The sequence below is a fragment of the Artemia sp. Qi Xiang Cuo genome, chromosome 6 (genome assembly GCF_049724085.1).
Source record: "Artemia sp. Qi Xiang Cuo chromosome 6, ASM4972408v1, whole genome shotgun sequence".
Classification (NCBI taxonomy): Eukaryota; Metazoa; Arthropoda; class Branchiopoda; order Anostraca; family Artemiidae; genus Artemia; species Artemia sp. Qi Xiang Cuo.
This window is the reverse complement of record NC_142799.1, coordinates 66570840-66597255: the sequence shown is the minus strand read 5'-3', so window position 1 is coordinate 66597255 and position 26416 is coordinate 66570840. Positions and strand designations below refer to the sequence as shown.

The 26416-nt window shown below is 36.8% G+C and overlaps 1 protein-coding gene across 2 annotated transcripts in view; it reads right to left on the bottom strand.

Moving 5' to 3' along the window:
- LOC148951525 (metastasis-associated protein MTA3-like) overlaps window positions 1-26416 on the bottom strand; it is a 156215-nt gene that overhangs the window by 34087 nt on the left and 95712 nt on the right. For both annotated transcript variants that reach the window (XM_089090311.1, XM_089090313.1), the window contains exons 10-12: window positions 26009-26188; window positions 14393-14531; window positions 9637-9802 (exon numbers count right to left, since the gene is read on the bottom strand). In XM_089090311.1, coding sequence (XP_088946437.1) covers window positions 9637-9802; window positions 14393-14531; window positions 26009-26188 — 485 coding nt within the window. The remainder of the gene's footprint in view (window positions 1-9636; window positions 9803-14392; window positions 14532-26008; window positions 26189-26416) is intronic.

Sequence of the window (26416 nt, the reverse complement as noted above, 5' to 3'; positions counted from 1 at the left end):
ATTGAACTGTTCAATTGCTTTATCCTTGCATCTCAGGGCCAGCGGAAAGTCAGATTTAGGCATGCATTTTATTTCACTGACATTCACTGTAAACCCCACTTTTTTGGCCTTTCCATACATTGCGTCGAGTAGCAGGTGCAATCGCCGTTTCGCTTCTTAGAAGAGAACAACGTCTTCGGCGAAGTTCAGGTCAGAGATCTGTCGGCTGCAAATTTTCACTCCTGAGCCTGAAGACTGCCTTAGAATGTAGTCCATAACAATAAAAAACACGAATGGAAAGAGGACTCATACCTGTCTGACACCAGACATTATCTTGAAGAAAGGGGAATTACGATACTCGCACACAAAACATTCACTCTCTTCTTAGAGTGCGATTATCATTTTGACTAGTTTATCAGGTAATCCATAATAATTCAAAACCTCCCTAAGTTCTTTTGATCAACAGAATCGACTGCTTTTTCCAAATCAATGAAGAGCACGTATATTGGGTTCTTATCCCATCCCCTGAACTGTCCAAGCATTAGTCTAGGAACAAAAGTAGGATCAGAGCAAGACCTACCAGGTTAAAAGCCTTGTTGCTCTTCCCTGATGTGTGATTTTATGGTTGTTCTTAGGCGTTGTAATATGACTGTGGCTAGTACTTTACTAGGCACAGAAGTTAAGTTGATGTCCTTCAAGTTGTCAAACATTAGCCCATCGCCCTTCTTGAAGAGTTTCATCAGTATGCCTCTGATCTAATGTGTTGGGACTTTTTCGTTATTCAAGACGAACACTAGGAGAGCAGTCAAAAACAGTTATGGAGGCTCGAAGGGATGTCTTTAGCATCTCTGCCGTAATTCCATAGACTCCAGATACATGTCCATTTTTCATCTTTTTCCTAGCTGTCGTCACCTCTTCGATGCTGGGGAAGGGAGCGTTCATAACTTATGTCAATCACTAACAAAGATAAGATCGGCTATGGCCTATAGTCAGATCGACTACGGGTGATTGAACAAATGTTTCAGTGGTTTTCGCGCATTTAGAATTTGATTACGTAGTTGTCATCCAGATTCGGACTACTCTGGAGAGCATTAATTCCTTTTCTTCTAAAATTACGCCAACTTATGGAATCTCTGTAGTTTATACATTATAAAAGAGCTATAGGCCTCCAAAATAATTATAGTAGTTTTGGTTCTTCAAGGTGATTTAGACCTACCAGATCTACGCCAAACGAGGGCCATACAAGTAATAAAGTTTTGGCTACAGGTAAAACATTTGCCTGATAATCACCTGGCAAAAGCAACCTAAACAAAGAAGCTGAAGTCAACTAAAAAGGCAACTTAGTAACAACAGGTTAAAGCTTGGCTGGAGAATGGTAATCTCTTGCGGGCATGTAATTTGGGTCAAGGTCCTCTAGGTAAACTTAAAAATTTCCCCAGCAAGTTCGTACTGCACCTTTGGTACAAAGAGATCAAGGTCCAGTCGGCATTTTCATATCTAGATCACAGAAGTATATGGAGAGGAGTTTTACTTGAAACTAAAGGAGGGACCTTAGATGCTGGTTGTAAACGCAGGTAAATTGTATACCGCAGAATACAGAATTATGATACGGATGGTTCGGAAGGTAAGTGTGCTTACCCTCTCTGCGAGAAGATTGGGGACGGGTTCAACAATTTTTTTGGGGTATGTGACAAAGATTGGTGAATTAAGGGGAATAAATCTTTTCGAGGGGATGTATCACTGTTCCTAGATATTTTGAGAATTTCTTCTAGAGACATAGTTTTTGTTTTAGGATGTTTTATAGAGAATGACGTGGGGCACAGAAGGCAGTTACTTAAATTCGTCGAGTGTAATCACTTTTTTTCCGAGTTTATTTTTGTGAATATGGCCTACTTTTAAATACGTGTATCTATTTGTGTTTGGCAGACTTTCGTAAATCTGAAAAAAGGGTTAATATTTAGCGAAAAATGAGTAGCTACATAAATTTATTCTCATTTCAGCTACATTGGAAACCACCCAACTGAGACTTTTTCTGGAGGTATGAGCAAGCCCAGCTACAATTGTAGCTTAAACTGATATATCTTAAGGGTCCTTGAGCCCTTCAAGTTAAAATTGTTGGATTTTAAGCAATACATTTTAACAATTCTAACGCTTGATTCTGCAAACTGATTTTTTTTTTTGGTTCCGTACAGGGCAGTGGTACTGTTCGTCTTCAGTTTCGGACCTAAAACTCCCTCTTGTTTCCTCAGATAACCCGAAATGGATTTTGAGTACAAAAATGGTTTCAGGACCAGTGTAAAAGTATGCATGTAACAATGCACAAGCAGTCCTAACATCAAGGCCAATCCTGAGTATGGCTTCTCTTTTGGGTAGCTTGAGAAATTGCCTTACTGTACTTTCTCTAGAAGGGGGTAGAGCAGAGAAGTGAAAATCTAGAATGCCAAAGGATTTCTAGTTAGCCGGATTTTCATTCAATAGTTAGTTTAAGGTTTCAACACTGGCTATTAAAAAACTCCAATAGAGACTATATTCCAACAGCCCATCCATGACACAGTAGGTAATCAATCAAATACCTAGCAAGGTTTTAAATGTCTTCACTGACAGCAAAATATACTGCTTCTTCATCACAAACAAACTTATGTTCTGGAGGGTGGGGGGTCTTGACTCTTTAGATCTTCATAATTTCTAAAGTAATTAAGTTATCAAATTTGTTCACTGATTGAAATTGTAGTGGAGGAAAGATACGGAAAAAATGGTCAAACCTCGGGGAAATTGCAACAGAATTTTTTTTACACCAAAATGTCCAGAGAAATCAGATTAATCACACAAAAAAAATCCCCCCGATTCCCCCCTGCACAAGTATCCCAAATTCACCCTTGAAGGGGGAAAATGAAGGGGGACATCGATTTTTGTGGCTATAAATATTTTGGAGTTTGAATATTAGTTCCTATCAAATCAAGCATGCTGAATCCAAATAAGATTTCAGATTTTAATTTATTAGTATGCTAATGCCCATTTTCATGCATAACGTGCGGAGGGTGGGGGGTAAAAATTGAAAGCGTACGGTGGCGAGATTCTTCGTTCTTTCCATTCGAAAACATTTGTGGTAATTCCAATAAATAAGTTAAAAACTTGTTATTACGTAGTCAATTACCTCATTACACCTAAAACTCCTGTGAAAATTGACCAGCATGAACTATTTATTTTAATCACTTATCAGTTGATTCACCATTTCCAATCAAGCTAGGAATGGAACCTTAGAATACGAGTCTCGAACAGTTTAATTTTAAACCAGTATTCCAGAATCCCGTCCCCCTCCCAGTTTGCAGTTTCCATTCCTTAGTGCCATTCTTTATAATCAGTGGAGCCATCTACCATAGTACTTGCTAGAAGACTGGCGTGCTCAAGGCTATATACAAGGTTTGTGCCGTTTTGTTTTACTCCCGCGAAAAAAAGACAAAAGATCCGCGAGCGTTGAGCAGAAGTATTTGGCGAGATAGCGGTTAGAATTGTGCTTCTGATTTTGGAAAACAGTAGATATTCAATTCTGCTTTTAAACTTCATTTCTGCAACGTCATCTACTGCATATCACTCAAGCTGAGTGTATTATTCTATGTGGTGATGGGTTGAATTCTGATTTAGATAGATAAATAGATAAGATATTTATTTCAGAAAGATCACTATCACAAGCCCACAAAGGGCCGAATTCGGACTTCTGAGTCGACAATAAAAATTGTTGCACTAAAACTGGCCAAAATGCAAAAAACAACAACGAAATAGAAAAATCATAATGAACAATCATTTAACAGTCAATAATTAAAATTATAAAAAGTCAATTAAAAAGTTAAAAAAAAACTGGTCAAACTAAACTTACACAAATACGAATCAGAAAAAGAATTAGAACGTACATAAAAAAAGGAAGGGGGGGGGGGGGGGAATAAGCGAATATACACAAAAAAAGACCGAGACATTAATGAATATAAATTAAAAGGGACACTAAGAAAGTGTCAATAATTCAACAACAGTAAGTCAATAAAAGAGTTAAAAAATAAAAACTGGTCCAGAAGGACCAGTGATTGTGCCTGATTTGATTGTGCCTGGATTGACTGAACAAACAAGTGGTATGAAGTAATGGAAAAACTGTTTGGTTCGGGATTATACCGAATTCCTTTTGTTTGGATTCATGGTGGGACGGCCTCCCATGCCCCTCTTTCTCAGAATTTCTTTCCTGTCTGGCATTTCTTTTTTACTTTCTATTCTTTTGTTCCTTCTTTTCTAAGTTTTCGTTGTTATTTTTTTTTGTTAATTAAGATAATTTGGCTATTATTATTATGACGAGAAAGTTTGTTTGGTGTATATCCTATTATTTACGCACCCAACCTTACGAGCTCTGCTCTCTGTTGGGGGTTAATTTCTTTGTATTTTTATGTATATTAAATAAATAAAATAAATAAATTAAGTAGTTTCTTTTTCTTCTAGAACCGTCAATGAAGAAAACGTAGTCTGCCCGATATGCCAAAGATGCATCAAACCCGGTGAAAACACTGCCATATTATCCGAGAAAAGAGCCGATGCTGTGAATAACGCAAGCAAAGAAAGAGGTAGTAGCAGGACTGTGACTACTGGAAATGAAGTCCATACCGCGTGTCGTCTTAACTTCTGTGACAGACGTCGGATCGACAGAGAAAAGAACGCTCAAAGGAGACTTGAGCAAAAAGAACCGGTTGCAGCTCCCCCGACCAGATCTTCAGCTCCAAGCTTTGACTTTTCGAAGAACTGCCTATTCTGCGGTCAAGCAGTGAAATTATGCAAGATCACAAGTCGCGAATTTGCTGAAACCTATACATTACGAACTCATAGCTTCGACTTCTCGATTAGCGAAATGTGTAAGAGCAGGAACGATCAGTGGGCCACGACAGTGCTTGGTGGGATAAATTCAAATACTTCTGACCTTCATGCAGAGGATGCCGCTTATCATCAAATATGCTCCGTAAACTTCAGGACAGGAAAAGAGATTCCACAAAAATCCTGTGGTCAAGCAGAAGTGAGTGACGTACCTCCACCAAAGAAACAGAAGAAAAGACCGTGCGATAGTGCAAGGAAAGCCGCTCTCGAAGAAGCGCTTTGGTGCTATGCCAACAGTTAAGAACCTGTACCTCTGACGATCATTTTAAGAAAGATGGCTCATATTCTCTCTGAAACTGACTGTGATAATTTGGCATACAACTTACGTCAAGCCAAGGATTTGCTAGTCACTGAGTATGGCGAACGAGTGGTTGTGTCCGATTCAAACGGGAAATAGACGCTCGTAATATTTAGAGATACGGTTGACAAGATATTACGAGAATATCATCAAGAGGTGAAGGCAGATAGCGAAAACAGAGAAAGGGATCAGCTCATAAAAGTCGTTGAGAGAATAATAAGAAGTGAAATCAAATCCATTACGACCAGGAAGGATTCCTACGAATATTTTAACGAAATATCGTCTGTAGAGAAGTGTTTGAACTTCTTGTGCCCATCTCTTTGTCTACTACTTTCATCGATAAGTGGAGACTCGCCTCGTCTAATATCTTCTGTCGGACATGCTGTATTGCAGGCATGTAGACCACGGAGTTTATTGTCTCCTGTACAAATAGGACTGCCTTCGCAGCTGCATCACCATTTTCCATCCCGATTTTTAATTGAAACACTGCACAATCTCAGCTTCTGGTCTTCGTACTCAGAGATAAAAAGATTTGAGAGATGTGGAGCAGTATATCAAACGTTGTTGGAAGAGTCCAAAGAGAAAGCAGTTTTTTTCAGTATGTAGGAGAAAACGTCGATTATAACATTGCTACTATGGTCGGCCTGAATACCTTTCATGGAATGGGTCTTATTGAAATGTATACACCTGAGTTTCCGGCAACGGAGCTTTCAGTGCAAATAAAAGAAGTAAGCGGAGATGAGATGAAGTCAATCGACACCGTGCCATTCTACACTTACCAAAAACCCGCCAAGTTGCAACCAAGGACTTTTGTTTGCTTGACAAACAATGGTGACACTCATGACAAGGAATGGGAGGTTGAAACGCTCTGGCGCACCTCTGGCTTTTTCAAAAGTTCATATATGAGCTGGTCTACCTTTATGTGGTCAATACACCAAAAGCTACATTATTTGGGAAAATGAAATATTCGTTTTTTGCCAAGGATTAACCACAACCCAAGCAATATCTCCTGTGTTTATTCTACCCTTATGCATGCTAACGAACGCGCTAATCGGGCTGGAGAAAACTCTAGTCATTATCTTTGACCAGCCACTTTACTGGAAGGCGAAGTGTATCGTCGATGCAGAGCCTGCCACAAGTGCTTTAAGAAATGTTATTGTTGTCCTGGGTGGATTCCACACACGCATGAGTTTCCTAGGAGCCATTGGCTTCCTTATGGCTGACTCGGGACTTTTGGAAATCCTAAGTCAAGTATATGTGCTTAACACTGGGCGTAGTATTTTACAAGGCAAAGCTGACTCTCGTGCAGTGAGAGGCCATGGTCCGTTGGGGGTAGCCCTTTATGCGAACCTTTTATCATCAGAACTGGGTAACAGAGCATTTGATGGCAATGACATGCTACCAGAGCAAAACAGCCGTACGAGTCGCTCCTTGAAGGAGATGAGATCGACGAAGTGCAGGTGTCGGAAGCAGCAGAGCTTATCTATGAAATAGTTCAAAATGCAAAAGAACGATTATCCGAGTCCAGAACTGCCCGTCTTTGGTTTCAGTATCTGGACCTTTTGCCAAGCAATGTCTGGCTGCGATAAAACATTTAGACTTCACGGCGTAGGGAAACCAGCAGTAGTTTCCTTGCCTCTTAAAGATGGGATTTTTAAGGATGCTTGTAAAATCTTCATGACACCAGGATCCAACAACCAGGAGACCGCCGAAGCTAGGGAGAAAACTTTGCTTCGCGTATTCAAAGGGAAAAGAAATAAGAAGACCCTCGAGGATTTCTGAGCGCGAGCATTTACAATGCGGGTTGCAAGTGCAAATGCTTTTGTTCTTGAAGCCAAAGTCGGCTTCCACCGACTTTGGCTGCCGCAAAATACCACTTTTACAGGTGCTATTTTTAATTAATGAAGTGGCAAGACACGTCTAATTCACTAAAGCCCGAAGAGTGGGGTTGGCGCCTCTCTTCGTCACGGAATATGAATCTTCCCATTATGAAAGATGCTTCACCAGCACCGGAGAACCTACTGAAGATATTGCGGTGCCAGTGCACCAGCGGATGCGAGTTGCTCAGATGCAGCTGCCGTCGGAACGGTTTGCCCTGCAGCTTTGCCTGCGGGAAATGTAAAGGGGCGTTATGCACTAACACTGCAGCAAGACAGTATGAGGACGATAACGAAGACGAGCAGGAAGAAGAATTAGCTTTAGGTTGTGCTTTAAAATCAAAATGCTCTTGTGATTAATTTATCCGAGTTCTAAATGTTTTTCTTTTATAACTGATTGATTTGAAGTTTTGATCTCGATTAAAGAAGTAGTTTTTCAAGATATTATACTTATTACAGGCCCCTTAGAGGTGGAAATGAGGTAAATAGTGAAAAAAAAACTGCTTTTTGACCTCATTGTCGGCAATACGGTACTTTATTTGATATAAAATGATCCTTTAGCCGCAGGAATCCGGCAAATAATGATCTGCGTACTTTACCCCCCCCCCCCGTTCCGTGAAGGTGAAAATTGATACTGGGGTACGGAAAACTTGATTTCTGACGTCGGATTCGGATTCTTCAAGCTTAATTTGATAGAAAACGACTACTTAAACCCAAAAATACGTCCAAATAGAAATTCTGATTCCCCCCTTATTTTCCCCTTCAAGGGGGATTTTGAGTAGTTGTGCATGGGGGATATGGGGGGATTTTTTTGTGTGATTAAGCTGATTTTTCTGAACATTTTGGTGTAAAAAAAAAATTCTGTTGCAATTTCCCCGAGGTCAAACCGTATTTTTCCTCCACTATTGTGAATTCCATTGTATGAGGTTGTTATGTTTAAGGAAGTATCTCTCAATTCTAAGACATACATTAAACTTAATTTTTGTTTGTATATATGTGTAGTTGAAAAGAATTTCACTACGAAAATTTTTCATTTGAGAAAACTGTTGCTTTGAAAATAATTCAATAGACTAGTAGTCCCATTAACAGATTACCATAAATGCTAAAAAGACACGAGTTGTTTGTAGAATATAGAAACGACACTGCTTTAAAGAAATAGAGAATATACGAGAACTTAGAGCAGATTGAAATTACTGGACCTATTAGATGTATAGCCGGGAAGAAATTATAAAAGAAGCAAAAGAAAGTGGCCTTTTCCCCATACGAGGTTGCTGAGGTGATATTGTTTAAAAAGAAACAATTGTCAATAATCGTTAGATGTGGCATCGGCTGAACATACTAGAAAAATTTAATCGGTACAGCCTAGTTTGTTATTTTTTAAATTGAGAGTATTCATCAGTTTGGTAATTCTCTGAACAGATTAGCATAGATACTCGAGAAACAGTTTGTGACCCTTATAGATCAAACTAGCGTAAATAAACAGAAACAAACTGGAAATTTAGTTACGGTTGAATTTTACATTCTAATGGACTTAAAGCTAAAGATATGTCCTTAAGCAAGAATCAATTTAAACTCCGATTTATGTTAAAATTATTTTTATTGTTCATTGAATTAAACGAATTAAGCAAAATCAATTAAATAAATTAAATAAATTAAATTAAAATGAATAAGTCAAACTTTTCCACTTTTTTTTTGCAAAAATTGATATTTTGGCAAATTGTTCCGTATTTCATTTTGTTTTTGTGGAAAATCCAGCCTGCATCATGTTTATACTGTACAGCCTTAAGAGAAGTTAGATTAACTGGTGTACACTTGATGCGTGTTACCAAGATGAGTTAATTTTATTCGTGATAAGTTATCCCCCTTCTAAAAGTCATGCCTAACTTCTTTTGTCATAGAAAAAGATAACCTTTTATTTTTAATTTCAATTCACTACCTTGCATATGTTTGAGTCATTGAACTTTATGGAAACGGAAAAAAAAAATTATAGATATATTTAGGGTAGCTATACTATACTATATCATTTTTCTTCTTTTTTTACGTTCCTTGATGGAACAAGCCTTTTTAAATTGTTTATCCATTAATCTATTCTGGATCAAATAACCATAGCTCCTACTTTTCTTTTCAAAGAATCTGTAAAACCTCGGCATATTTTAGCAGAAAATAGTTTTTGTACCTTCTTTTTTTGCCGGAAATGGAATGACACTTTAGTAGACCTCTAAAAAATCGGTAGAAATTGAAACACTGCAGGCAGCAGCAATTTGTATCTAATATACAAGAACTCACGTATAATTAAAGCAGTAAAACTTTCTCAATAGTAAATCGATTCGTTACACCCATTAAAGTTCAATGAACTTTAAAACCAATTCATGTATTAATGATGAGTAATGAAAATTAATCAATTTAATAAACACACATCAAGTATCCAGTCCAACTAGCTGCTCTTAAGGCTACGCAACATAAAAGTAACTATGGCTGGACTTCCCACAAAACCAAAACGAAATCTCAAACAAAATACAAAATTTTTGCGAAAATACCTAAATGAGTCCAAGATTAAATATCTATGCTGGTAAATACCTTTATAGATATCCAACACTGTGTCAAGATTTTTCCATTTCCTGTTTATCAGTCTTTCGATTTGTTCTGATGAAAGTTTTCTTAGAACGACCTTGACTTCTCTCCATCTTGTTGGCACTGCATCACGGGACAAATCTAGTACTTTTGGAATAGTTTTGGGAGCAGCCTGCAGAAAATAATGGTTAAGTCTTAGGCCCCTAAATAGTCTTTCGTCGGCCCCCATATCGTAGCTTTTACTATGTAATTACAACTCTACAAAACTCAAGCAGGTTTAGTTCTACGTAACGCACTGGTTTTCATAGTTCTACAAACGTAGATAAATATCGTAGATAAATATCACATAATCTGTTTATTTGAGCTACTTTTGTAGATATATTCTGCAAAACCTGCGAAGCAATAATTTTTGTATTTCGATTTTTCTCTTCACTTTCGCGTTAAAACTGTTTCTTTAAATAAATTTTGCTCGTTTTTTGAACATACACAATAAACTTTACAGAAAGAGCTTTGTCTTAACCTAGGCAATGGAACTAAAGAAGTCAACATGAGTTTTGGGTAAAATAGGTACATTATAGGTTTTAATTTTTATCTCCCTCAAACTTTCCAATGAGATATGTCTATAGCAACATTGTCACATAGATAAAGAATTCAAGGGATGTGTTATAACGGGTTTCTCTCAGAACTAGAAGACAAAATAATCATAGCATGTAAATAAAAACGGAAATTTTCTTTCGGTCTGCTGGTCTTTTTTTCAAAATACGTTTTTTAATTTTCATTTACTACACGAATGGGAGGGGGATTATATAACAAAGGGGATTTTAAAAGTCCAGTAGAGGGTTTTGGACTATAGGAATTGCAATGGTGCCTTTGTTATCCTTCCTAGCCTTTCACTAAAAAATAGCTCCAGGAATTTGCATTTTTGGTGTCATATGGCACTTTACGATGGATGTATCAAAGGAAGTGCACAGAGCACATAGGTATGAGGAATAGATCTTAAATAAGCTACAGAAAACCTTTTCATAATTTGGTGGCAGCCCATAAGCCTTGGTGGAAAAAAGGAGACGCATCGTAGCTACCCATGCAAAAAAAAACCTGTTTTCTTCTTCAAAACCATCGGCTAGGGTTTCAGACCATTGAAAATTGACTGGCTACCATTAAATTTGTATATCCAAGCATCTCGAACTTCTTTCATCAAATGTTTTAAGGCACAAAATGGAAGGAAACGGCATTTTTCTTTAGCATGGTTAGTTTTGCTACTTAGAATGAATCAATCTATCGTGATTTTCATTCAAATGAGCCCTCGTCTAATATTTTGCGACAGTTATTCAACGCGATCACTCCCTGGAAAAAAATAGCAGAGAAACAAAAACAGACTTAATAGAGTTCTCTATGCAAAATTGAAACGAAAATATATCAAAAGGGGTAAAACTTTTAATTTCTAAAGTGAAAAATTAAAAGAAAATTTTCATACAAAATAATAATATCCGGATATTTCGGCTTCACATTCGGAGATCTTTACCAACAGAAAAAAATAGCATCAACAAAATATAAAATAAAAAACACCGTATATATATATATATATATATATATATATATATATATATATATATATATATATATATATATATATATATATATATATATATATATATATATATATATATATATATATATATATATATATATATATATATATATATATATATATATATATATATATATATATATATATATATATATATATATATATATATATATATATATATATATATATATATATATATATATATATATATATATATATATATATATATATATATATATATATATATATATATATATATATATATATATATATATATATATATATATATATAAACAAAAAAACCTAGCATCTAAACAAAATCCAATGTGGTGCAGAACCCAACTACAAAACATAGAGGTAACAAAGCCAGATGTCTGCTATGTGTCTACTTTTATGCGTCAGAGTTATCTTCTGCTGTGGATAGCAAATATAGAAGATTCCAGATGTGACGCCGAAAAATATGACTTTTATTATTAGCTTTGTATTAAAAAGCTTTTCTTAGTTTTAATGTCTTATTAAAAATTTCACCCGTTTGTAACAGATTTCCTTTTCAATTATAGATGGGAAGGCAGCGTGGTGTACGAAATTATTTACTACCCATGCAATGTAGGGGATTATCCTTGTTGTTAGGGGGGGGGCATCATTAATACCCATGCAAAATGATTTCCTTGTTCTTCAGAGGGGGGAGGATATTTGAAATGGGACTAATGGTGTTCTGTTATTTTGATCCACTGTCAATTTTGAAGATCTCTAAGCTCTCTTTCAAAATCCCGGAATTTTTTTTTTCGCAACATGCGTTTTCTATTACTGAAACCTGCATAATATTTTTTATTTCTGAATCACCTTTAAAAGAAAATCCTTGCAAATCTCTTCGATTGTCAAATATTCAACATAAATCAAGCTTCTTCTCCTCACCAGATTCTAGAATGAATTTTCGATATCGATCAAGCAGGGCAGTTGAAAAGTTTACTGGTGACGGTCTACAGATTATGAAAATTAGGGCAGGCAGACGCAAGATCATTGCAAGACTTGCATTTCTCAGCTAGTCTGAGCTTAGGCTGAATATAGTAGTGGTTTTATTGTTAACCCGTTTTAATGTATTACAGTTTTCTGAGGGGCTGAAAAACTTGTTCGGAAGAGCATCTGCTTAAGGTCTTTGATAAATAGGTTGGGTGGGCCTATTACCAAGAAGCACAGACACATTTTTGAGGACCAAAAAGTCGTTTTCCTTCCACCCGACAAGACGAAGCCTTCATCAGAAAGATATGACCCACCCCTCAATAGGTCGGGTCCCATCGCAAGGGTTTTAGTCTCTTCGAAATCACGGAGATGGTCCAAAACGTCACCTGTGCCTTCTTTTTTGGTTGTAATTCAATTTCGTCCGCTATTTTTGCAACAAACTGGGTTTGATCCTGTTGGATCATTCGATTCCGCACTTCGCTGACCCTTTAATATGTGGCCACCTTTTTAAGTAGTTTGGCTTCCATTTTTTGCTTTATGACATGGATTGCTTCATTGATTAGCCAATCTTCCATCGGAAAGCTCTTAATGCCATGCACTAGCCGTATGCATCACTAGTCTGTGTTTCAGAATAATTCCAGTCGTCTTCACTGCTATAAAGCGTGGCAATGAGCTCGAAACTATTTGGTATGTAATTTCAATCACTGGGCTAGGAGGCTAAGCTTGATATCAGCACATTAAATCTGTGGTCTGCATTTCCTAACTCTGCCGATCTGTAGTTTCAACAGTTCTTCAGTGATGTCTTCCAGCGCTAATAGAAATAATGACACAGTCAATCATTGTGTTTTAGTGCGTCCGTCGTTACTATACATCATATACAGTTGGATAGTTTTACATTCGAAATTGGCGTTTTCGATGACAAGATCATGAGATCAGGAGAGTTCAAGCAGGCAAACACCATAGTCGTTGAGTACGTTGGGGGAAACAGGTCCAATGGTCCCACGCCAACCCACCCAAACTGTTGTGCACTGTCGCTGTGAAGTTAACAGGGATAACGGTAACATGATCGAAATCATTTATGGGGGCATAGCATACAGTAAATAATTGTTAAGACCATACTGGCCAAACATGACAAAACGCAAAAAGAAGAATAAACGAGTGTAATTCCAGCCAATGAAAAAAGGAATAATAATAATAATTTATTTCAACCCTCTTTACATACATGAAATGCACTTAGAGGAGTACAAAAATACAGAAAAAATAAACTGAAACAATAAACAAGAAAAAACTCACAAAAAAACAAACAACATCTCAGCTATTTAAGCAGCACAATTAAGCTAAAAAATTAAGTGGTAAGTCGACAAAATTTTCTCGACGCGTATGGAACCTGTCCACAAGCTGGTCCTTTTTTGAAGGAATATCAAAAACGCCATATCTACTCCAAACGTACTGGTTGCGAGTCAAAAGCGGCAATTGCAGAAGAAATTTGCAAAAACAGAAAAATAAAGATATGATTTTCTTCCGCTCAGATATTGTGAAAAAAACTCCACAAAGGGACCAAGAAGAAGACATGCGGTGCGAAAAAAGGGTTGTAAATTCGGGTTATTTTGTGAAACGGGCCTTTAAAACGAGCAAGCAGCCCTTACGATTTTTTAGCTTTTCTTTCAACGTATAATATGGAGATATTCCAGTCGAGACCTCCGCTCAGCCGTCTTCAGTGCAAAAAAATAAATAAAGAGCAGAAAATACGGTTAAAAGTCTTAAGCACAAAGTGAAAAAAATAAAAACTAAATTCAAAGAAGTCTTCTTCAAGCAACGGTGAAAGGGCAGCGAAATATAAGCATTAGACATTGAATGGCTTTAAAAAAAAATCTGTAATGTTCCCATGTTTGAATAGCCATTCATTGTCTGGTGTTTTTATTTAATAGCTCTTTCACCGTTCCATTGAAAGCGTCTCTTTTAATTTTTGCTTTGTGAAAGCCCTTGGGTTTTTTGTTTGATTTTCTCCCTCTCTACCTCTTTTACGAATGATTAATGAATTTTAATATTTTGTCACTGAAATGACAGTATTTGTGTTCACAATATGTTTTTTGGGGATTCTTTTCTACTTCTTTTATTACTCTCCGCCGTTTATTAATGTGGAGACGGGCATTCATGTGGAGACGGGCATTATCGCTGTATTTCTGCTTGTTCAATATAAATTATGAGACGTACCTTGTGAGATTTGACATGCGCGGCTAATTTCACGGCCCGGTTAAAACTTCTTTTACATTCAAAGCAACGATAGTCTTCCTCTCCGTTGTTTGATTCGGCAGCCTGATCTACCTGTGATGATTTCAATTTCCCGCCATACCTGAAAAAGTTCAAATTCGAATGTTAATGCTATAAGAAATGGGAGAATTTTGATTTGAGCCACAAATTTGGAAAGTAGAAGACGATTTGTGGAACACTCTCTCCCCCGAAAGTGAAACAAAATTCTAAAGATAATTAAGAAAAAGTTTCCGCATGAAATACAGCAATGAATAAGTTCTTTTGAGCCCTAATAGTGAAAAGCGCAAGAATATCTCATAGTTAACTAGCTCTGAAATTCAATTCATTCCTATGATAAACATCGTGATGAAAAAAGAAAGAAAAAACCTTATGCCGTAAAATCCGCCACTTCTAGAACCTCCTTCTTTTCCACCCAATCCCTATATAAAAAAAACTCATCAAACCTGAACTACCATTTCTTCTCTTATTTGCCCCTTGGCTCCTACCTCATACAAAACCCTGGACAAAATATCAACAGAACCTGCTATATCCCCTTGCCATGCCATTTCTCCACTCTTATATTTAACTATTATCTTTCCCAACATCCCCTCACTACCATTATCCAACCTTAAAACTTCCTTGTATCCATACTCACTGTCCGTAAACGCATTTTCAGTAGGCCTATCATTTCGACCAATAGCAAAAAGGTGCAGAGGTGAAAAAAATTACGTTTTGAAAGGTTCTTGAAGGAATTTGGAAGGAATAAAACAAACTTCAAAAGCACTTGATATAAGATAGTACCAACACCATGGATTTACCCTCTCATGGGTCCTAATAATAATAATAATGTATTTCTTACCCGTCTACAAAAAGGGGAATGACGGAGTATTATATAAAAATAAAAAGGAACTTCAGCATCAAAAACTTATTTTCACCATAAATAATCAGATCACTTTGATAACAGGAAGACTGCTCTTCGTACACTATGCATAAGAAAACTTTCAGCAAGGGTAACAACGGATGAGTTGGTGAGTCAGCCAGGAAATTTCAAAATTTTGTTTAATTTTTTACACTTGATGCTATAAGAGGGATGTCTCTTACTTCCACAATTTGCACATTTCATAGGGGCAGAACACGGTAGCTCACGACTGGAAGTATGTCCTCCAGAACATCTAGCACACTTTGCCGCATTTTTATATTCGGAAGCTACATGTCCATAATGTTGGACACGTTGTAGCAGCGTTTTGGAATAAACAGGAATTTCTCTATCCGAAAGCAATCATATTCGATCTGAATACTGTGTCAGATTGCAGAGGAAAGGGCACTTTCTGTCGGAAAATACATTTTGAAAGTTGACGAGCTTCCGGTATGGGTAGCTCTTGTGCATTCTGGTGAGGCAGTTTTTAAGTCTTTTTCTGCTAAACAACTAGGTATCCCTTTCACAACGCCTATGAAGACGGGCTCGGTCACTTTCGTTGTCGCAGTGTCACTTTTCAGGTTTTTTGCAACGTTTTCAGCCGAAACCTGGTTGGAAACTTTGATCAGCCAACGACTTTTTGATGACTTGATACAAGCATCAATATCGCTAATGCCACACTTCTCCATTAACTGTCGTTTTTCCGTGGGATTTGATACTTCAGGTGAATTAGCCACAACAACGGAGAAAAGTCTTTTCTCAGAAACGTTCGCTATCTCCTTGTTCGCACCTGCAGCACCTTTCACGGGTGAGTTCGTTGGCGTTTTGAATTTTATGCTCAGCGCCTCTTCCAACTTGGGTTCGATTTTTAGCAGCCGGCGCGACAAATCTGCAAGTGACTTAAAACTGGCTTCGAGGACCTCCGAAGGATCATACAAGCAGAGCACCGTCTCGTCTCTAATATCTTTTTCTCGAAAAACAACATAGCAGTCGTATAGCTCACTAATTACAACACCAGGGAGCGAGAAAAAAGGCACAAAACAGATACTCCATATTATAAAATAAAATAAGAGAGGCTAGAGAGGAGGAAAACCTTTAAACTGAAAAACGCAGGACTCCATTGCCTGATACAACATCAGGGAATAAGAAAAAGCACAAAATAAATAGTTGGTGCTATAAAATACAAAAAAAAGAGGCGAGAGAGGAGACAAAAACCTTTAAATTAAAAAGAAAAAAGGAAGAAGAAAGAAAGATATTAAAAAGTTAATTTATTACAAATTAAATTTATTACATACGCAATTTATTACAACAACGAAGTGATACCTAGGAGCCGACTCAGAAAGTATGTTCCAGATAAGAAAACACGCAATTAAAGGACCGAAATCCAGTCTTGAAGAGGGAGTAAAATTAAAAGTAATTTGTGTTGGATAAACAATTCGGAAAGGAAATGAAAAATAGCCAGAAACCGGAAGACGAGTACATTCAAGGAGCTTGAGAAGGAAGAAAAATTCAAGATACACAATAAAGAATATAAAGCAATTTAAAGTCAGAGAGCAGCTTTAGAAAAGAAGAAAAAGATCATTTTAGCAGAATACGGTGAAACATAGAAGTCGATTATAAATAGATAAAAATGATCGGAATCGAAACAAAGAAAAACAATTTCGGACTTGAGAGTACCGAAACTTCGGTTTTAAAAAAAATCAACATTCTTCTGAAGAGACAGCTTTACATCATAAACTAAAAATCGTGCATGGCGATCCTTAGGCTAATTGCACCATTCGTTAGACGAATTTTAGATAGCAGAGGGGAAACCTGATATAAGAGGAAAATTGAACAATGTCGACTAGCAACGTCGGAATCGAAATCAGAACATCATAAACAGGCCGCTCAGATTTAAATGAATCTTATATACTGCCCAAACAGAAGTTACGAAGGTGCTAACGTCAGTAAAAGAAAAAGATAAGCATTGTAGACATAAAGAAACAAGGGAGACATAAAATGGACCAAGAACAGAAAAAAAATACTACTACAACTCATTGCATGACCAAGCCAACTAAGGTAAACACAATTACACGCAGTTGATTAGCAAGAAAAACAGATAAATTTAAATTGAAAAAAATGTCAGACCTAGAAAATGGGTATAAAACCGGTTAATTTGGCGACAAGACTTACTTAAGGTTTGTATTCTTTGGACAAGTTTTTGGTATAATATCACATTTCGGACTTGATGGATGGATGGAGCTTAAACTACGGAATATCCAAGCATCTGATCCCTTTGATATAAGATACAGCTGCAGGCTAGCCGTAAAACTGCTTGTTTAACAAAGCAATTAAGCATCAACATCTGCCAAATTAAGCTAAACCATTTTGATTAGCTTAGAAGAATATTTTGATTAGAATTTGATTAGGCACTATTTGATAAGTCTTTATTAATACAGCGCAATTTATCCTCCTTAAGAAATTTATCTATGATTTGCTTTAGGAATTTAGCCTATCATTTGGGCATTAAAAAATACTGGCAGTGTGCTTTAGTGAGCAGTTTACAAATCAAACTTCCAGAGTCTTTACATCTGTCTTATCTGTCAATGTAATTTGTCAAATTCTCAGGTTTGCAGACACTTAGCCCTTGAACGAGGCCTTGTGTCTCTCTAGCCAATTTTTTTTTAATTAATAATGATTCACTATTGACAATAGAAGATCCAGAAGCTTATCTCCGAAATTAAAATAAAAGTTGAGCCCGGAACTCTACAAAAACTCTACAATTCTTATAAATGCATGTCTTGTGACGTCATGAAATTCAAGTCTGTGTCTTGTAAATATGTTAAAGCAAAACTGTAAAGCAGTGGAATGTGTCGATGTAAATATGAAAAAAATTATAATATTAATATAGAATATCACAGAGTAATCAATACAGAGAGCTCTCGTTCATATTCAAGTTTCATTTTATTAATTTTTTTTTCATTCTAAATATGGTAGTCCACAATTTAATCTAAAAAAGTATCCTTAGATTTTCATCTGATACTCAGAACGTAATTGATAGTGGCAGAAAATGAACCATTTTTACGCCCCTTTACCTACCACTGCTGCCACTGGGGAGTGGCAGCAAAGCGCATTTGAAAGTCTTGAAGATAGCTCTCTACAACTCGTGCTTAGGACTGAGTAAAAGAAAAGTTGAAATGATTGATGCAGTGTGAAAAATTTTTCGCAGAAAAAGATGCACAATTGATTTGTAAGGTTGTAGAAGATAATAAGAGTAATAATGATAATTTATTATATACCCACTAGCAAAATATAAGAAAAAATTAGAAGAATTAACTCAATAGCTTCTAAAGATACAACAACCATAACACATAATAACAAGGCATAAATATTGTCATTCAAACTTCACGGAGGAGCTTCGCATGACACGATTCGGTGCTTATCGTTTCTCTACTTCAGGATAACCTAAACAGGCGCATCAACGTCGTACTTTTCCTAAAAAAATGTGTTTCGCAGATAGCCAAGAAGGTCCAGCAGAAACTTTTGGTAGAAGAAGTTGAAGGCACAGTAGAAACTTTAGGTACTTAAATAAGCCTAAACGAAAACGAAGCTTGATTTAAATAAGGAAGTTGAGTCTATCGAAATATCTTTAAGCATATCTTTAAGTCATCTTTAAGCATTTTAGACTTCATACAAGCTCACAGTAGGCTGCTAATTCAATACCTCACAAATCTGTCAAACTTTTGAAATTAAAAAGTAATGGAGTTAATGTTATCAGGCATCTGGGCGAAAATTAGGTTTTGAAATCATAAAACATGCTAAGTCATTGCAACGGTGAACACGTATCTTCCAATTTCTCAAGTTCAATCCTCCGTGGTCTTGCAAGTCAACATGCTTCTAAATGCCTTTAAAAGTTTCACGAATACCAGAAAATAATAATAGTACCGAAAATCAGCTTCTTATACGTAGGAATTGTTAAAGAATTTTGACGTATTTAGTCTGCAATATGCCATGTTAACCACCTCTGGCAAAATGTTCTCCATCGAAACTCTGTTCACACGGTCTTCCATTCAGAAGCAGTTCTCGCGCATGGTAATAAATCGAAAGGTCTGGCCTATACTTTGAAAAAAAAGCATTGATCTTCCAATACCGTCTTTTATTATTCTGACGACAATGTTCTCGCTAGGAAAATTGATAATACTGCCATAACCGAGTCAAGCTTTTATATAAAAACAAGACGGTGATTTCGATGAATAAATTTGCAATCGCTTGCTACTCCTCGAAATCATGATGAATCATAAAAGAGAAAATAATGTTCCGTTTATAGCTCATGGTGACGTCAGTATAGACTTGAATGAGAAGTTACCAGACAGAGGATATAGTAGAATGCTTATACTCTCACTTGAGATAAGGAAACATTTTTCATATTTTTATACCCTCCTATCTAGCATTATACCTAATATTGATCGTATTTTATGTTCGCCATTATAAGACTTCTAAATCAACATGTTGATACGGAGACATAAATTTTTTTATCATCAATCAGCCCCACTAACAAGTTTTTTAAAATATAGTCGTTCCTCACTGGCCTCCAAGAGTATTACGGGTAGTAGTGTTACTTAACTCGGAAATGTGGAAACTACCTTCGGATTGCTCAACGTATTGCCCGGACCGGCTACATGTAGACAGAGTACAATCTTTAAATATTTTCAAGTTCCTGGCTTCGATTACAATACAAATTTTCAATCTATTCAAACTGATTTTCAATCATGCGTTAGTTGTCCCCATGGAATTCTTTTTTCTATGCTCGAAACTAGCCTGACCGAGAGATCTCCATTTTATATGCTCGCCATGGACCTTTCGAAGGCCTTCTAGAGTGACTCATGGTCAAGTATTTTTTTCTCATGGCACATGGCTTTAACAATGGCACGAATTCTTCTACCATTTTCCTTCTCCGTTTTCCGTATGGGAATCCCGTCCTTACTATTGATAAATTTGGGCTTTTAAGATGAAATAAGATCGAACTATTTCATTAGGCTAAGATGCTTCTTATTTGGCCGATGTAGATAATCTTCTTCTTCCATTTATAAATATGCAAGATCTTTCAGCCATGATTTGAAAAGTTGGTCATTTTTTCCAAATTGACCTTTCTCTCAAAGTTGATAGGGTTGCTTCTGCCACTTGAGAGTATGACTTGAACTTACGCTTCCCTTGTATATCTGTTCCTTCTTTTCGGTAGTTAAGATAAGATATTTATTTCGAGAAATTACTATCACAAGCCCTGAAGGGCCGAATTCAAATTTCGAAGTCCATAAAAAAACAAACAAGCAAGAAAATCATAACAAAAGCACAACAACTTAAAGATTGGCAACCAATGCAAAAAAATAAATAAATAATCAAATATCGGAATGCTGTATGATTCCTTTGTCACTTATATTAAAAACTGCAAAATGGCAACTAGTTAATTAGATAAAAACTGATAAAACTGAAAAAATAAATAATATACACATTAACAAATGTTTAAAAAACAACATAAAAAGGGGATAGGGAACAAAAAAAAAGAGTATAAAGAAAACCGAGCTGTTTCTTTTATTATATAAGAGAAAAGACAAAATTTATGTACAAATTAACCACTATTTATTAAATCAGTAAAAAAAGGAATAAAAGATTTATTATACCGCAAGGTAGTACAAAGGATGGGAGATAAGGTGGGGATAGGCTGGGACACAGGTCGTGGAGGACGATTTCTATCAGGTACATGGTATTCAGGGAAAAGGTTCGCAGTACGGGGATTCAAAAGTTCCAACTTACCAAAACGGAGGCACAAATTATTTATTCTTCTCTCAAGGGTCTCTAGTTTTGAAATATTTAACAAATGCAAATATGGTATCTTGCCCTCTTTAAAAATGATTCTTAGAGCTCTCTTTTGGACATTTTCATCTTTTGTGTTGCTTCATTTGAGAGGCCAGGGTGCCACACAAGACAAGCATAATCTAATATGGGACGCACGAAAGAAATATATGCTTGCAATAAAAGTGATTAGGGGCAGCTAAATTAATTTAAAAGTTTAAGGAGGGAAAGCGAGGAGTTTGCTTGTCGTAGGATATTATTTATATGGGCATCCTATTTCAAATTTGAAGAAATTGTAACACCAAGGAGTTTAAGAGATGTGACAGAGGTTTCAGGAGGAATAGGAGCAAGAAAAGGGGAGGGGATTTAGGAAAGTGGCTGAGACTATTGTGGATTTAGAAGGGTTAACTGTCATGTCAAGGGAAGAGGCCTCACAGGCAATATCTTGGAGTATGCCCATTGGGTTGCTAAAGATGTTTTTATGACATATCTCTACTTTCATCTTAAGCCAGTCTGCGAGAAAACTTTCATAAAATTTTGAAAAAATCGAGGTGAGGGTAATAGGACGAATGCCATCAAAGCCAGGCTCCCATTTTTCTTTTTGATTAGGGTAATAAAGCCTTGTTTCCAATATTGAGGGAACTGTCCAGATTCGGTAATTTCATTAAGCAGGGTGGATAGGGGTTTTGAGAGGTAATCACTGAAAGCTTTAATCAGAGGAACAGGAATATCTAAAGGGCAAATGCTTGATCGTTTTAGTTTTTCAATTATTTTTACAACATCAAGCGAAGAAATACGTGGAAGTGAAAAAGGATCAGGAATATCTGGAAATGCGTAAGATAGTGGTGGGAGACTCTGGACAATAGAAGCCAGAAACTTATTGAGTTCATTAGCTGTGGTCTTTGGAGGTTCATTTATATTAAAATTTAGTTGTTGTTGACTCTTGCCGGTAAGTTTTTTAATTTCAGAGTACCAGTTCTTCGGTTTATCATGGCGCAAGTCTTTAAATTTTTTTTTATAATAGGCTCGGGCAGCTTTTCTAATTTGACTTTTTAATTCCTTTCTTAACTTTATTTGCTTCAGCTAAATTACCCCTCTTAAATAAGCTTATTTTCGTGCGGATTAACATTTTTATGTGATTGTTTATGTAAGGTTTATCACAGGAGCATTTTCTGATTTTTTTTTTCTGGGAAACATAATGAGTAGGAATCAATTAGTTTTCTGTGAAAAATCAAAATTTTGTCATCAAGATTATTAGCATTATAAGGGTCTGACCAACTTTCACTGGTCAGCCATGATCCAAAAGAAAAAAGGCCTGTGTCACTGAGGGGACGGCAAACCCCTATGGAGGTAGTAAAGAAACGTTCAATGGCTTAAGAGGGAGAAAAAAGAAAACAATAGTGGTAACTGTCTCCCAGCGGTGGCAGTGCTTGCAGGGAGTTGTAATACTTACTCATGTTTCAACAAATAACATCGAGAGAGGCGTTACCTTTTGTTGTAGATATTTTAACCAGTTGTTTAATATTAAGAGAGGTGCAGATAAAGTCTATCCTCAGGTCATTAGCATCGCCAAGTAAGCAAATACCAGCGTTCGGATACTTCGATAACACAAAGTCAGAACTTATAAGAAATCGTTGTATACATTTGTGTTTCTGGTCAACACTTTGGTTAGGGAAATGATAAAAGACGGCGGTTACAATTAGATTGAAAGGGCGGGGAAGTACTTTCTGTCTAAGGCTCAGCCATAGAGTTTTACCGTAATCTGATAAGTTGGGGGTGGGGATGAGTTTTGGTTGGAAGTTATCTCGGACAAAAAATAAACGACCACCCCCATTTTTCCCGAGGGGGTGATCGAGAGGGCGAAACTTTATAAACAGAGCATAATTGTTGATTTTTAGGAAATCTGTGTTCTGGGACTGAACCTCTGTCACATCAATAATATTAATTTTATGAATTTCAGAGATACCCTCGAGTTCTGTAATTTTATAAAAATTCAAGCTCTCAGCATTGTTAAGTAGGAAAATTGGAAATTTAAACTGATTTCGGTATTGGAATTTTTTTTTCAATTCGGGATGGAGTTATTTGGGGTTGAAATTTATGTGAAGGATGCTGTGGGTAAGGGGGTGGCTTTGAGGCATTATTAAAAGGCCGGACTGGACCGGGCTTGAGAGAAAAGGAGGACAGCGGACAAATTATGGGAATATTATTAAGTTGGGATGGAACTACGGTGGAATTCGTCTTACTATTTGAAGTTTTAGAAACTCTGCATGGATGTGTTACCTTTGGATCGTTCTGCCTGCTTACTCTTAAACCAGAGTCATACTGGTAGGGTAGCCAGGGGGGATAAAGTTCAAGGAAGGGAGTAGTCAATAAGTCAAGTAGGGAGTGTTCTTTAAATGGGGGGGGGGGGTCGGGGGGCAAGATGATGCTGAGGGAGGGAAGTACGGTGGGGGGTGTCTCAGAGGGGAGGGGTTGGGTTTGTTTCGGAAAATAACAGGTAGAGTCCAGAACCGGTCGGTAACTTCTTGGACGCACGGAGAAGAAAGGAGTCGAAAGGGAGTGGATTTTTGTGAGGAATAAGAGTGAGGGGGTGTTTGGGGATGGTCCGAATTGAGTGAAGTGAATGTGGGGGTTGAAATGACTGGGCACGCGTAAGTACTTGGGGCGGAGGATTGTTTCGAGGGATGGATTCCTGTGGTATACTGCTCTGTATCGGGTATGCAGGGGGATAAGACTGAAAGTCGAATGGAACACGAACAAGGGGAGGGGGAAGGGGGGGGGGGTCGTGAATACATTCGGCGTCGCTCTAAAAAACGTTGGGTTTTAAACCTGCGCTCCAAACCTGAAGATGCAAGAGCAAAAGTACACGACTTATCAAAACAAGATACAACAGAACAAAGATCAACATGGTCAAAAATACACTTATAAGACACACAAAATCCCGAAATAAACTGACGACAAATATGTAGAAACTTGCATTGTTTGCGAAACTTGCAGAAACCACTATCAAAATGCTTGCAGATCACATTTTCCTTTCTGCTTATTTTTATGTTTATTTCACTTTTATCCTTCACTTTCGTAATTTTTTCAAAAATAATAAAAATGTCATCGTCTGGTAATGACTCCTCCATAACCTTTTTGTTTTGTTCATTATCACCTGATAATTTATGTGAAAAACCGGAAGTCACTGGATTATTCACGAACTCAAGGGCGTCATCAGTAGTCATACTACACGTAGGTATTTGTATGCTCTCATGGGATACTCTGCAATTATTGCTGGATTTACTGAACTCTGATAATTGATTCCCTAGTGTAGTAATAATTGCTTTGTTGTTTTTTAAATCCTCTTGTAATTTGGTGATTTTCGAATAAGGGTCACTTGATTGTTTTCTAGACTGCAGAGTTCATCTTCCATAAGGAGGCGTTGGGAATTATGGGAGTTGATATTTTCACTTAATATATTTTCACGTTCATGGAGTATATCTTTACCAATTTTTTGGTCATTGAGAAAAATATCAACTTGTTTTTTCAAATCTTCTATGGCTACTTCATGCTCTGAATTCTTCTCTAACTGGGAATTGTATTTAGCTCGGAGATCAGCCAGCTGATCTCCGCTCTTTGATATGTTTAACACAGTCAACACAAGGGGGGCGTGGAGAGCTTGATTTTTTGAAACTGATTTTGGGGTTGTAGGTTTTGTGGCAGACTTGGGTGTAGAGCGTGGTTTAGAGCCAGGGGGTAGAGAAAGTGGTGTTAAAGGTGGTTCGGGGTCCTCATTCAAAGAACGGGAGGACTGGCAGTTTAAACAAAACCACTCACCACATTGTTTTCTCTCCTCAATAGAAATGCCTGCACATTTTGGATGAAACCACTGTTGACACCGACTGCACTGCACTGTTCCACTGGCGGCACAAAGTCTGCACTCAGGGCATGTGAATTTCATGGGCCTGGACATAATAGTGAAACAATAAATCCAGTTAATATAGCTCGAAACTGTTCAATGACTGAAACTTGGATTAGAATAACTTCCAAAAACGGGTTTCAAAAATTTAACCCGGCATAGGTGTTAACAGGTCAAATGCCAGAAAGTGACTGAAGTCAGTTAGGCCCTATAGCCTACGATGCCACATTATTCGTAATGCTAAAAGGAGTAGTGCATTTGTCCTAGGTACGTTGTGCTCTACTTTCAGTGATAATAATACCCCCAATCTTACTAGTATTTAACCTTTTAACAAAGAATGGTGTCAAAGAAATTCGATCTTCTTATAATAGATATCACAATTTATTACTTGATTTCCCCACTTGGTGGAGTTAAAATAATATTGCTCATAAATTTGATGTCCCAGATTTAAAAGAAGAGTGGCAATGCTCTACAAAAAGTTCTCACGTTCAGCATGAATAATTAGTTTGTTCTTTTTATTAATTAAATTTTGTTTTAGTCTAGTATTTTTTAACACTCTGAGTGTCATAGTTTTTGTACGATATGAGTTAAAAATCAGTTATTACTGTTCTTGTTAATAAAAAAACTCAAATTATTATTATAATTTCTTAGCCTTTTTTACTCTAATGATTCCAGTCACCTCAAAAACATTAAAATTATATAGAATTTACCCTCATGAGCCTCTTAGCCCCAAAATCGAAATTCAAGTGGAAAATTCTAAGGAATCATTTAGCAAAAACTTGAACTATATCGCTAAAAATCTTTTTAGTTATCTTCAGTGTGCATTTTAACACATATTTGAAGAAGACAAGCAATTTAAATTTCCCCAAAATAATGTCCCAGGCTACTAAGAAAAGCAATTGCGTTCTGAAACCAAACTCAATAAATGTCTTGCCTTTTCCAATAGTCTTGGCAATTGCAGCAAAGTTGACAGCCAGTGTTGGCATTATCCAGTGCTAGCCAGCCAGAGGAAACCGAGGTACCACACATTGAACATGATTTATCAGCGTTACGATCACAACTATTGGCTGTATCCTGAAGATTCGAAGCTGGACATCCCTTCGCAACATCGTAACTAAAGTAAAATCAAATTTTATCAATTCATAAACTTCGTCAAAATTACTTACATAAAAACAAGGCAAACGACAATCTTCAGTAACTAGCAAATTGACATTTTTGAAGGCTGTAGGACACAGAAAAAAAAAGAAAAAAAGGCCCCCTTAACTATTCAATATGTCCCAACGAAAGTTGGAAATGCCTATATCTTCAAAACTAAACGTTGGAAAACAAAATTATCTTTTTA